Source organism: Glandiceps talaboti, chromosome 1, assembly GCF_964340395.1.
Source record: "Glandiceps talaboti chromosome 1, keGlaTala1.1, whole genome shotgun sequence".
NCBI classification, from domain to species: Eukaryota; Metazoa; Hemichordata; class Enteropneusta; family Spengelidae; genus Glandiceps; species Glandiceps talaboti.
The window spans coordinates 11,612,342-11,627,613 of NC_135549.1; the positions used below are offsets into that span (position 1 = coordinate 11,612,342).

Here is a 15,272-nt window from a genome sequence, read left to right on the forward strand (position 1 = left end):
CGACACCTCTATTCCGTAATGACAACTTCTCGAGGAATTCTTGATCTACATCGTTTCCAAATCCAAGACAGAAAAGTGAGCCCTGTCCCTCTATGACCGATGCAAAATTGTCTGCAATTTCCTCCTGATTTGTCTGCCCAACTGTTGGAAGACCGTCAGTTAACAATATAAGGAGTGAGGCTGACTTAGACGACGAAGTAATGGTGTTGTCCGAAAACTCGTGAAGGATAAGTGCCCCAGTAGTGAGAGCTTGGTTAATATTAGTACCTGTAACAGAGAATAGAGAATATTGTACCATAATATCAAACATTGTCTTGAAATATTTAAGTTTATTTTCCAAAGATACAGTAAATTGAAATAAACTAGGTAACATCATGTCATCATATTTCATATTGATATTATAGTCAAAATATTGTAATGTTTTAATGAATTTTATTCTTTTCACTTACCACCATTGGCGCTAAGATGGTTAATAAACCAGTTTGCGGCATAGACGTTTTCATGAGATGCAGGGACCAGTCCATTTTGCAGCCACTTACGGACATCATTACTGAAGGTGACTATGTTAAACATATCGCCAGGGCGCATATCGGCCAAAATGCTCTTCATTGCTGTCTTGGTTTGAGTTAATTTCCGTCCATCCATTGATCCACTGGTGTCTATAATGAAGATAACGTTCTTGTTGGCGGGTGGAATACCAATTGGAGCAAAATGATGGACAAAATAACTACCAAGAATCTGAAAGTGGATACACAAAGATATTCAACATGAATGATAACTTTAAAAAAGTATAGATTGATGTATAGACAACATAATTAATTAAAAATCAACCAATCAACTAATTTAAACAATCAATAAATAAATGTTAAAACAAAATCTTCAAGGTTTCTGGATATTTTGGTGACACGAATAACAAGTGTCACTTTTTGAACTTTAAGTGCATGTGCAAATGTAAGACATGGAAAATCCTATTCAAAATATGTCTCGTAGACCAACGAATAGGCCAACCTTCCTTCTCCTGATCCCATTTTACAACTTACCCAAACCCCCTTTTAGTCTGTTCTTCGGTTTCCATCCCTTACTTACGAAGATTGATCAATTCTCCCTTTGATAATCTTTGGTATGTTCTCTATTATTGCATTTTGGTTATACAGCTTTATAAAATGTCCAACAACACTAGTAATATACAAAGTATGTATTTCCGTACCTGCAATTCACCTGCGTTAAATTCATGATTTACATCATAGCGAACGACAAAATCGCCCATAATTCCATCCTCAGTTGCAATAGCTTCTTGCTCCTGAGGAGATGGGTTAAACGTGACATGTGCAAAGCCAGGCGTTTCTTGTACAATATCAACGTATGAACTATTTTCCTCTCGTCCACTCCATCTGTCAATTGCATTAGTTTGAATATCTGGTACTTGAATGAAAGCTATCCCCTGTGGTTCTGTCAGAAATACACGGACCTTCAGGCTGTATATAATCTGGAAATAGTATATAAGAGTAGGAAGGTTCAATAAATATATGATACCAGATAGTGACATAAACTTGTTAAGACCAACTGACGACCAAGTAAGAGAATGCTTCGTCTCTTGTATGTAGATATTAACCCGTCCTGTTTCATAGCTTAGATGTAGAAATTGACCCGTACTATACCATAGCTTGGATGAACAAATTGACCAGCCCTATTTCATAACTTAAATGTACAAATTGACCCGTCCTATTTCATAGATTCGATGTACAAATTGACCAATTCTATTTCATAGCTTAGATGTACAAATTGACCAGTCCTATTTCATAGCTTAGATGTACAAATTGACCAGTCCTATTTCATTGATCAGATGTAGAAATTGACAAGTCCTATACCATAGCTTAGATGTACAAAATGACCAATCCTATTTCATAGCTTAGATGTACAAAATGACCAATCCTATTTCATAGCTTAGATGTACAAATTGACCAATCCTAATTCATAGCTTAGATGTACAAATTGACCAGTCCTATTTCATAACTTAGATGTACAAATTGACCAGTCCTATTTCATAGATTAGATGTACAAATTGACCAGTCCTATTTCATAGATTAGATGTACAAAATGACCAATCCTATTTCATAGCTTAGATGTACAAATTGACCAGTCCTATTTCATAGATTAGATGTACACATTGACCAGTCCTATGTCATAGCTTAGATGTAGAAACTGACCAGTGCTATTTCATGGCTTATATGAACAAATTGACCAATCCTATTTCATAGCTTAGATGTACAAAATGACCAATCCTATTTCATAGCTTAGATGTACAAATTGACCAATCCTAATTCATAGCTTAGATGTACAAATTGACCAGTCCTATTTCATAACTTAGATGTACAAATTGACCAGTCCTATTTCATAGATTAGATGTACAAATTGACCAGTCCTATTTCATAGATTAGATGTACAAATTGACCAGTCCTATTTCATAGATTAGATGTACAAAATGACCAATCCTATTTCATAGATTAGATGTACAAAATGACCAATCCTATTTCATAGATTAGATGTACAAAATGACCAATCCTAATTCATAGCTTAGATGTACAAAATGACCAATCCTATTTCATAGCTTAGATGTACAAATTGACCAATCCTAATTCATAGCTTAGATGTACAAATTGACCAGTCCTATTTCATAACTTAGATGTACAAATTGACCAGTCCTATTTCATAGATTAGATGTACAAATTGACCAGTCCTATTTCATAGATTAGATGTACAAATTGACCAGTCCTATTTCATAGATTAGATGTACAAATTGACCAATCCTAATTCATAACTTAGATGTACAAATTGACCAGTCCTATTTCATAGATTAGATGTACAAATTGACCAATCCTATTTCATAGATTAGATGTACAAAATGACCAATCCTATTTCATAGATTAGATGTACAAAATGACCAATCCTAATTCATAGCTTAGATGTACAAAATGACCAATCCTATTTCATAGCTTAGATGTACAAATTGACCAATCCTAATTCATAGCTTAGATGTACAAATTGACCAGTCCTATTTCATAACTTAGATGTACAAATTGACCAGTCCTATTTCATAGATTAGATGTACAAATTGACCAGTCCTATTTCATAGATTAGATGTACAAATTGACCAGTCCTATTTCATAGATTAGATGTACAAATTGACCAATCCTAATTCATAACTTAGATGTACAAATTGACCAGTCCTATTTCATAACTTAGATGTACAAATTGACCAGTCCTATTTCATAGATTAGATGTACAAATTGACCAATCCTAATTCATAGATTAGATGTACAAATTGACCAGTCCTATTTCATAGATTAGATGTACAAATTGACCAATCCTAATTCATAACTTAGATGTACAAATTGACCAGTCCTATTTCATAACTTAGATGTACAAATTGACCAGTCCTATGTCATAGCTTAGATGTACAAAATGACCAATCCTATTTCATAGCTTAGATGTACAAATTGACCAGTCCTATTTCATAACTTAGATGTACAAATTGACCAATCCTATTTCATAGATTAGATGTACAAAATGACCAATCCTATTTCATAGCTTAGATGTACAAATTGACCAATCCTATTTCATAGATTAGATGTACAAAATGACCAGTCCTATTTCATAACTTAGATGTACAAATTGACCAGTCCTATTTCATAGATTAGATGTACAAATTGACCAGTCCTATTTCATAGATTAGATGTACAAATTGACCAGTCCTATTTCATAGCTTAGATGTACAAAATGACCAATCCTATTTCATAGCTTAGATGTACAAATTGACCAGTCCTATTTCATAACTTAGATGTACAAATTGACCAATCCTAATTCATAGCTTAGATGTACAAATTGACCAGTCCTATTTCATAGATTAGATGTACAAATTGACCAATCCTAATTCATAGCTTAGATGTACAAATTGACCAGTCCTATTTCATAGATTAGATGTACAAATTGACCAGTCCTATTTCATAGATTAGATGTACAAAATGACCAATCCTATTTCATAGATTAGATGTACAAAATGACCAATCCTAATTCATAGCTTAGATGTACAAAATGACCAATCCTATTTCATAGCTTAGATGTACAAATTGACCAATCCTATTTCATAGATTAGATGTACAAATTGACCAGTCCTATTTCATAGATTAGATGTACAAATTGACCAATCCTATTTCATAGCTTAGATGTACAAATTGACCAGTCCTATTTCATAGATTAGATGTACAAAATGACCAATCCTATTTCATAGCTTAGATGTACAAATTGACCAGTCCTATTTCATAGATTAGATGTACACATTGACCAGTCCTAATTCATAGCTTAGATGTACAAATTGACCAGTCCTTTTTCATAACTTAGATGTACAAATTGACCAGTCCTATTTCATAGATTAGATGTACAAATTGACCAGTCCTATTTCATAGATTAGATGTACAAAATGACCAATCCTATTTCATAGATTAGATGTACAAAATGACCAATCCTATTTCATAACTTAGATGTACAAATTGACCAGTCCTATTTCATAGATTAGATGTACAAATTGACCAATCCTATTTCATAGCTTAGATGTACAAATTGACCAGTCCTATTTCATAGATTAGATGTACAAATTGACCAGTCCTATTTCATAGATTAGATGTACAAATTGACCAATCCTATTTCATAGATTAGATGTACAAAATGACCAATCCTATTTCATAGATTAGATGTACAAAATGACCAATCCTAATTCATAGATTAGATGTACAAATTGACCAGTCCTATTTCATAGATTAGATGTACAAATTGACCAGTCCTATTTCATAGATTAGATGTACAAAATGACCAATCCTAATTCATAACTTAGATGTACAAAATGACCAATCCTATTTCATAGCTTAGATGTACAAAATGACCAATCCTATTTCATAGATTAGATGTACAAATTGACCAGTCCTATTTCATAGCTTAGATGTACAAAATGACCAATCCTATTTCATAGCTTAGATGTACAAATTGACCAGTCCTATTTCATAGATTAGATGTACAAATTGACCAGTCCTATTTCATAGCTTAGATGTACAAAATGACCAATCCTATTTCATAGCTTAGATGTACAAATTGACCAATCCTAATTCATAACTTAGATGTACAAATTGACCAGTCCTATTTCATAGATTAGATGTAGACTATTTCATTGATCAGATGTACATATTTATAAGTCCTAGCTGGCGTCGATGGGAATGGCGATGGATGGATGTTAATTATAAACAACTAGCAGATGTATCGGCTTAAACTGCAAAGGAAATTAAATGCAGATTTCAAAGGTAAACTCAAATGGGAAATAGTGCGTTGCACCTGTGTTATGAAATAATTGCAACATGTAACGATCGAGCAGCTATGATGGAAATATGCAATAAACGTAACGCACCTGGTGGGGTTTTATTGTAATTCTGTGTTCATAGATGCCACGACGTCGAAATAGCAGCTCTTGATAGGTTAAGACAAACTTAGCCTTTCCGCCAGACCTTACATTCATAGATACGGCGAAAGTGTCTGTTTCCCGTTCTCTGAAATCAAAATAACATCAACTTTAGTTTGAAGGTTATTACGTATACGTGACGGCAGCAAAACATTTGCTCTGGCAGAATTTACTCTCTCTACATATCTAGCTATAGGGCCATCTAGAATGACTGTTTGCATAGTACTAAAATATAAAGACGATTTATTAGTGGTATATGTGTGATATAGGTACACTCATAGTGGTAGACTGGGAAAGTCGTGATTTTGATGGATTTATCCATTTGTCTAGGGGAGAGTAGATTTTAGATTTACATATGTTGTTTGACCTCTGCTGAAAAGTTTCTTTGGTAAAACGTCAAGAATATATTCAGAGTTAAAGTTTCCGAATTGCAATAAACTTTTATTCTGTTTGTTTGTTAAGTCCGGGATTGAAACCAAATTCGAATATGAAAACCAAGCAAGAATTATGTATCAGTATGAAGTTTGTTGTGAATGGTGAACAAAGTTTTTAAATTAACTCACTTGATAACAACATGTCCAGCTGTTTGTCCTCGTTCTCTGGCACTGTCATACGTTTGCTGTGCTTTTGCTTTCTCCTTTACCACACCAACGTAAGTTTTATTTCCAATTTCCCTGTAGAGACACAAATAACAACCAAGAAAATGCATGACACGAGCAGATGAAGAGGATACATATTGTTCATCTCATGAAGTGAATTAGGCTACATAGAGAGAAGTATCACCACTGAACTCAAGACCGTAAATTTTCTTGACGTCGATAGAATGATCTCAATGAGAACTTAAAATCAACAACATGTGTTTTGAACCATTCTCTCTTATATGTCCATCATATCATGCTACTATATATACTCTCCGTTTCAAGTTACCGTTCAGTAACTCAGATTGGATGAATATAATGTATAGTGTCTGAATTAAATGAAGTAATGTACCACCATGCAGACCCGGATGCAGACATCAAATGCAGATATCAAAACATTGGCGCCCGTGTGTCTGTGTCTAATTGCAGTATCTTTAAAGTTTAGACGAACTGTATCAAGAAACTGTGATCTTGCTATCTTACTATTAAACATGCAGTTTCTTAATACATGTAGTTTCTGCATGGTTGTATCAAATATAGTCGCTGAACGGTCACTTGAAATGGACTGAAATATTACAACTCAGAGTAAATACATGCAACAAATGTGATGCACATCATTCATTGGATTGTGAAGCTGTTTATGATAGGTGTCAACACTTACACTGTAAAGTTTGTCATAAATGCTGATTCCGGTATTTTCATTTTGAACATAACTTCCCTGGCCTCATCGTCATTGTTCTTCAAAACGGTTGTAACCTTTGTAGTTGCGAAGCGTGACGTAATATGAGAAGTGATGTGAAGTTTCTTGATCACCGGCTGAAGAAACCAAGTACGCAAGTGTTAGGTCAAAATCCAAATGACAAAAATTGAGAGAAATGTCAACTCACCACTTGCTGTTAATATTGTGTCTTTGTATCCTAAGGGAGCACTTAGTAATTATACTCAAATGGGGGGGGGGGTCGGGAAATTGGGGCGGGTGGGGGTCTGTTTGGGGGAAATCAAGTAACGATTACATTTTATTTTTTTGTGATTTGGGCATCCCACTGCTGTCATAACTGTTACATCACACTACTACAACATCCTATCAATGCCTCTGTTTGAAGTTGAAACTATTAGCACTGGAATATATTAACACACTGCCACCACCAGGATGATTTTACATACCCGGATGAAACAACACTTGTCCAAATGTTCTGAGAGGGTGACCCTAAAACGAATGACAACCTGAATGACGGAAAACGAATGACAGCATTTCTAGGTGGTAAACAGTGGAATGACACCCTTTTCTACATTCAGTTAGTTGAATGACACCCTCTGCACTGTAGAACCACTGGAATGACAGCCGCCACTCTATAAAATAAGTGGAATGACAGCATTTTAATGCTTTGGAACTGGAATGACAGCATTTCTAGGTGGTAAACAGTGGAATGACACCCTTTTCTACATTCAGTTAGTTGAATGACACCCTCTGCACTGTAGAACCCCTGGAATGACAGCCGCCACTCTATAAAATAAGTGGAATGACAGCATTTTCATTAAAAATGCTGTCATTCCACTTATTTTATAGAGTGGTGGCTGTCATTCCAGTGGTTCTACAGTGCAGAGTGTGTCATTCAACTAACTGAATGTAGAAAAGGGTGTCATTCCACTATTTACCACCTAGAAATGCTGTCATTCCAGTTCCAAAGCATTAAAAATGCTGTCATTCCACTTATTTTATAGAGTGGCGGCTGTCATTCCAGTGGTTCTACAGTGCAGAGGGTGTCATTCAACTGACTGATTGTAGAAAAGGGTGTCATTCCACTGTTTACCCCCTAGAAATGCTGTCATTCCAGTTCCAAAGCATTAAAAATGCTGTCATTCCACTTATTTTATAGAGTGGCGGCTGTCATTCCAGTGGTTCTACAGTGCAGAGTGTGTCATTCAACTAACTGATTGTAGAAAAGGGTGTCATTCCACTGTTTACCACCTAGAAATGCTGTCATTCCAGTTCCAAAGCATTACAAATGCTGTCATTCCACTTATTTTATAGAGTGGCGGCTGTCATTCCAGTGGTTCTACAGTGCAGAGGGTGTCATTCAACTAACTGAATGTAGAAAAGGGTGTCATTCCACTGTTTACCACCTAGAAATGCTGTCATTCCAGTTCCAAAGCATTAAAAATGCTGTCATTCCACTTATTTTATAGAGTGGCGGCTGTCATTTCAGTGGTTCTACAGTGCAGAGGGTGTCATTCAACTAACTGATTGTAGAAAAGGGTGTCATTCCACTGTTTACCACCTAGAAATGCTGTCATTCCAGTTCCAAAGCATTAAAAATGCTGTCATTCCACTTATTTTATAGAGTGGCGGCTGTCATTCCAGTGGTTCTACAGTGCAGAGGGTGTCATTCAACTAACTGAATGTAGAAAAGGGTGTCATTCCACTGTTTACCCCCTAGAAATGCTGTCATTCCAGTTCCAAAGCATTAAAAATGCTGTCATTCCACTTATTTTATAGAGTGGCGGCTGTCATTCCAGTGGTTCTACAGTGCAGAGGGTGTCATTCAACTAACTGAATGTAGAAAAGGGTGTCATTCCACTGTTTACCACCTAGAAATGCTGTCATTCGTTTTCCGTCATTCAGGTTGTCATTCGTTTTAGGGTCACCCGTTCTGAGACCATGATCTGACTGCGAGACATGACGTCATACGGCGTTTCTTCAGATGTAAACAATCATCATCCTTGTCTAATTTCGAAGATGCTGATCATTACAAGTACATTATTTCATACCAGTTGTCCATTAATACAATACATACGTACAACATAAGAATATACCATTTCATGATTACACAACTCCGTCATCATCATCAAGTTCTACCTAGATGCGAACATAACTATATCATAGTCTATGGGTATCATCAGAACACTGCTGCCAGAATAGTCACTCGGTCAAAGAAATTCACTCATATCACACCAACTCTCTGTGACCTACATTGGTTGCCTGTCCACTTCAGGATTGAATTTAAGATCCTTCTCCTAACTTACAAAGCTCAAAACAATAAAGCCCCAGGATATATCTCAGAATTAATCGAGGAATATAAACCACAACGCTCTCTTCGATCAGCTAAAAAAAGCCTGTTAGTTCAGCGTACATTTAACAACAAAACCTATGGTGGTCGCGCCTTTACAATCTGTGCTCCAAAGCTTTGGAATGACCTACCACAGGATATACGCCAGTCCACAAGCCTGGAAATCTTCAAAAAACGACTGAAACATCACATGTTTATGCGAGCATTCTGTGTAAATTGAACACCATCTAGCGCCTTTTAACAATTTGACTTTTTGGAATTTGGCGCTATATAAATTTTGATGATGATGATGATGATGATGATGATGATGATGATGATGATCTTAACTTCAAACACAATTCGCAAATGACCAAAACATTCTCCAAACATACAATACAATGCATTAAGAGATCACGTTTCGGACAATCAGATTTTTACTGCCATTGTTATTACCTCCTATAGGAGGAGATTATCCTTTTCCCTGTTCTGTGTGCCTGCGTGTCTGTGTGTGTATCTTTATGTCTGTCTGTCTGTCTGTCTGTCTGTCTGTCTGTCTGTCTGTCTGAGGACAATATCTCAAAAACTACAGTACCGATTCTAATGAAACTTGTTACACATATTCCATATGCTAATTAATGAGCTTTTGTAATTAGGCTATATCTTAAGAATGCACGCTTCAAATTTAATATAACTAGGCACATACATCAACCATAATCAAGAACACATATCCTATAAAAACAATACATTTTTAGTTTTATTGATTATTAATTATTTTCGATAATTAGTTATATGAATACATACTTCAAATTAAATTTAATTGGTATATACATTAAACATAATAAAACACATATGTGTTACAATGCTTGTTGATGTAGCTTCTAATGAGATGTTTGCACAATTAATGATTTTCAGTAGTTTAGCTGTATCTAAAGAATTCAAAATCTTGAAATTCCTCAACAATTGGTACATATATCTGCCACAACAAAGCATACCTGTCCTATAAAGCCAGTTGGCCTAGTTCTTAAAGTCATATCTAGAGAATGCACACTTCAAATTCCGCAAAATACATACATCAACCATAGTAAGCAATCATGTCATATAATGTCTTTTGGCATAGCAATTAGTTTTAATGAGTAATTTGCATAGTTAATGAGTTTTGGTAATTAGAAATGCAATTTCAATATACTTTGATACAGACATCAACCATAACAAAGTACATATGTCCTACAAGGGCTGAATTCCACTAATGTACATAGGAGCAAAAAGCTGTGGTTTGCCCTTACGAGAGGCTTTCAGTTTAAATTTGGTTTAAACTAAAATGCCTGTGCTACTGAATTATAAATTCATTAAATTGGTGTAAAAACAGGGGAATATTCACACAGCTGTAACGTAACTCAGGGGGCCTTCAGTAATTACAAGGGGAAGTGCTGGGGGAAATTAGGCTCGGACTGTTGAGTAAAATGTAACCATTCCCAAACACCATAATGCTAAAAAGTAGCCCTATCTCAACTTTCTTTCTCTAAAACATGACCCTCTCCCATTTAAAAAAATGAGATAAATGATGTCAGATATGTAAAAGGACATGAGCACCAGAATCAAGGGGAAGGACTTCGTCCCACCGCTGCCACCAATGCTGAATGTTTTACAGGCATTGGATAATTTCTCAGTACTACTGCCATGTGGATATGTGTGAAGGCATTGCATTCATAAATACTTGTGTTTGGATCTCATGGGCTGAGCTGAAGGCCACAATTCAACTCCCAATGATTAGATTGGCAAACTCCTGACATCATCTGGAGCAAGTTCAAAATCTCCCCAACATTATGCCAAGTATCTTACCCAACTGCTCCCATTTTACACCTGTGAGACACACTCCTCTCCTCACACCATAGCTGACTATTAATTCATTACATGGTCGTCACCAGCAATCTGATATAGACTGATATCATGGTACCAAACCCTAACCCTAACCCTTAAACCCAAATGACTGCACTGGGATTTGGAATGGTGGCAGCGATGGTATGACAAAAAACACCCAAAATAATGCAATGTTAGGCAATACAATGAGTCAAAGTATAAAATATGGCCTTCCCCAAAGAGCCGATTTGTAAAACATAACACCCCCAATTCCCCCGGCCACCCCCTTGTAAATACTGGAGACTCCTTAAAACATGACCAATTTCAGTGTTGACGTCAACGCATACCACTACCTATCATGAAAAATCAACAAGAAGACAAGTTCATGAGGGCTGTTTTCTCGACACGGATTACTGACATACGCCGATATTTTCACTATCTATCCGACTACTACTATCTCAATTACGGATGTATATAAACCATTGATGGCGTGGTTGTTCCTGTTTATTTCAACATTCTTATCTTTTACAACAAGGGCGGATATCATAACTTATCTGGACTTAGCACTTCTGAAATATCTATAATGGGGGAAGGATGTTACAACAACAACAATTTGACCTACTTCCCTCTTGTAGACGTCATATCAGTTGTTAACATTGTATACACCGGGAATGTAAAAAGGAGCGCATTTAAAGAAATTATGAAATGATATAATTATTATGTTATTTTGGAATCCCACCGCTGCCACCGGTTACAACTACCATATCCCACCACTTCCGCTATTGTATTATAGTATCAGAACACATCAGTTAAATCACTGCTGACAACCATGCAGTTAATCAATTCTTAGATGTGGTGTGAGGTGAAGAGTTGGGCTTACAGGAGCGAAAGGGTGACAGTATGGTAAGATATTGATGGTATTGTGATGGAGTGGGGATGCTGACCTTAATCCTGACAATGTGGCGAGTATCGAGTATGTCTATCTAGTCTTTGGCAGATTTCGTCTTTAGCTACGCCAGTTTAAATTCAAACACAGGAGTACATTAACGCAATGCCATCACACACATATTCACTGTTGTGGTATTAGTGGGAATCAACAAATGCCTTTAAAGCCATCGATGTCCTGGCAGCGCTAGCAGTGGGATCAAATCCGTGCCATTGATTCTTGGATATATGTCCCTTTTCATAATTGACAGCATTTTGACCTAATTACAAAACATTCGACTTGGGGTAGAGTCATATATTATAGAGAATTGAATTTAGGGGTGGAATTGGTGGAGGATCACATTTAAGTGACCGACCATGATTTGATTTCCCCTGCTCCCTGTAATCAGTTATGAATGTTCCCTAAGGTTATTTGCTGATGATTGTATACAAAGTAGATTCGTGGAGATGTTATAATCTATAACAAATCTAAGAAGTGTACTGTTATTCTGTGGCTAAAATAAATAATAACAATAACGAAACGGGCTTTAATTGGCATGGTGGTATGTTAAACAATGCGGATATTGCAACGTCCTTACGCTTTGTATCGGTAAAACGAAAGAGATGCGCATGCGTTATTACAATATTTGAATAGACAAGCTAGTGTATAATTGTCTTCAAGAAAAATAAAAAACAGATGGAATAGTAGAGTAGCATTTCGTCCTTCAAATCTAAAGGTATGCTACACAGACATAAACACAGGAGCGAAATTGTACATATAATTTATTGAACTAAGTTTATCAATGATTATCGCTCAATCAGGAATTATTGGTATTAAAGAAGATTACTAGTGGTAATGTTAAATTTGAATTGTAAAGAAACTGACTCATAACTTAAATCATCAATGACGCTATATAGCATGACTGTAAATACTGTGACGCAATTTGCCCAAGTTTACGTTGTCAATAATCCATTAGTTACAAGAAAGTTTGGATTACAGTAAATGATATAAATTAACCATAATAAACTAATACGCGACCAAAGTGTGATTTTGAATAAAATAATGTATTGTTATTACAATACTATACTTACATTAGAATTGGGGTTGTTGACTCCTCTCCTGTCACGTGACAACTGCAAAGAAAAAGAAAAGCACTGGATTTAGTATTGTACTTTAAAAATGAAAGCCTATGAAAGAAAAACTTCAGATAACATCTACTTTAGAGATTAAATAGCTAGAATAAGATACGTATCTTTCAAAATATATGCCTGTAAAATACATGTCTCTTATGATACAACAAATTATTGACTTTTCGTAGGCCTGGTAGGTAGGTTCTGGTTACCCGATCCCACATAGTTGTTCACTGCCTATCCTAAAGGGATTTTTACATATTCGAGGAAAAAAATAAAATCGTGAAAATTCTGAAGTCTAGCCAGAAATAGTGGACGCGGAAACTGACATCAACTTAAAAGGACAATATAAAACTGTTCTCATATCTGTAATGGCTGTACATGTGATAGGAAGAAACCAATAACACAGAGACCATTTGGAAAATACATATCTAACTACCTGAAATAGACACTCACAACTGAAAAAAAAGCAAAATAAAATAAAAAATCTACCTACCCCACTATTCTAAAATTGAGTGTAATCAGAACCACACAATTATTTTTATTAGGCTTTACAATTATTAAACAATATGCAGTCTCTTGGGTTCATTTTTTCCACTTTCTTTCTTTTTTAAAGAGTGAATCCAAGTCTTTTATTCATATACCCTGGAGTGGCCACGAGTGCACGAGTACATATTACAACAACAATGGGACTGCATACCTGAAACAAGCGAATCAGCTGGTGGGATGATGTGCTGGTAATAACTTATTTAGAACTGAATATCGACAAGACCAAATAAATCAATATAGATTTTAGAAATACAGTACGGGTCACATTCCGCTATCAGTTCACAGTAGAGAGGTTGAAATTGTTGAACTATTCAAATTTCTTGGTGCCCTTATTTCAGAGAATTTGAAGTGGGAAAAACATGTCGATAATGTTCTCTACTTCCTCCGTCGCCTAAAGAGTTTCGGTGTCAACAAAACTATCATTCAAATTTTACCATACCTTGGTCGAAAGTGTTCTCTTTCACTGTCTGGTACTGCAATATTACTATGAAAGATGACCATGCTAAGATAAATACTATTGTTAAATCTACATCGTCAATTATTGGGGCAGACAATTCTTCCCTTGAATCACAGTGACTCTTTATTGATCGCACCACAAGGAAATCGAAATCAATAATCAACGATGAATCTCACCCTACTTGCACACAATATTATGATTGAATTACTGCCTTCAGGATCACGGTATAGAGCAATTGAATCAAAAACGAATCATTTCAGTAATAGATTTTACCCAACGGCCGTACACGTACTGAACAGAGCATAGTGTTTTAATTCATTATTTTATATCATAATATGAAAATTCTACCATTACAGTTAATTATTATATATTTACTTATCTATTTACGTATCCCCCGTCCGTGAAACTACATCAATTTCCTTTGTAAACGTTTACGTTTATATCTAATAAGAAAGTTTGAAGAAGTAGTAATAGTAGTAGTAGTAGTAGTAGTAGTAGTAGTAGTAGTAGTGCAGTACATTACATACAACACATGTGCAGCACATAACAGGACAGTACAGCACAGTACGGCACAGCACTACAACAGTCCAAAACATTACAGTACAATGTAGTACAGTACAATAATGCCGTAACATAAACAACGTAAAGAAAAAGTAATACAAACCTCGTTAACGACAACTTCATCAATGTCACCAAAGGTTTGGCCATCGGTCTCCAGTGAAAACGATGCCGTGAAGACAGTCTGAAGTTGGCACAAAGTAACAACTACTAGCAATGACAAAAGCAAGACCGTCTTATTCGACGACATGCTGTTCTTGGACATCAAACACACTCGAATACCCAAAACAATCACGTTCTGTGATTTATATAGAGGCAATCGTTGTAGAAGGATGTACTCTGTCAACGCCTACACAATCTGTCGTATCCGTTCAATCATTGACGTGTAGTCGGTGCAAAGAGTGTCAATTGCAATATAGATAGAGGTCAATCCTACAATCTGTAAAGCCTTTCTATGTTTTCTGGCGAACTCAAAGTAAAACTAAGATTGTAGGGTGTGTCTTTACACAGTAAACTGTTATCCATTTGACGTAATTAGCCAACTTTTCCAGAGTCTTTCCACAAACGTTTAAAATTTAGGGAGTAGCATGATGAGATGTGATTTAAGT

General features: G+C 35.8%; 1 protein-coding gene across 2 annotated transcripts in view; it reads right to left on the bottom strand.

The window, feature by feature from the left end:
- The window catches only part of LOC144445601 (inter-alpha-trypsin inhibitor heavy chain H4-like), a 21,603-nt gene extending 6,674 nt beyond the window's left edge, over positions 1-14,929 (bottom strand). For both annotated transcript variants that reach the window (XM_078135329.1, XM_078135251.1), the window contains exons 1-8: positions 14,771-14,929; positions 13,062-13,103; positions 6,803-6,957; positions 6,067-6,177; positions 5,453-5,591; positions 1,208-1,486; positions 450-738; positions 1-267 (exon numbers count right to left, since the gene is read on the bottom strand). The exon at positions 1-267 is cut by the window's left edge and continues 278 nt beyond it. In XM_078135329.1, coding sequence (XP_077991455.1) covers positions 1-267; positions 450-738; positions 1,208-1,486; positions 5,453-5,591; positions 6,067-6,177; positions 6,803-6,957; positions 13,062-13,103; positions 14,771-14,929 — 1,441 coding nt within the window. The remainder of the gene's footprint in view (positions 268-449; positions 739-1,207; positions 1,487-5,452; positions 5,592-6,066; positions 6,178-6,802; positions 6,958-13,061; positions 13,104-14,770) is intronic.
- Between the last annotated feature and the right edge of the window lie 343 nt (positions 14,930-15,272).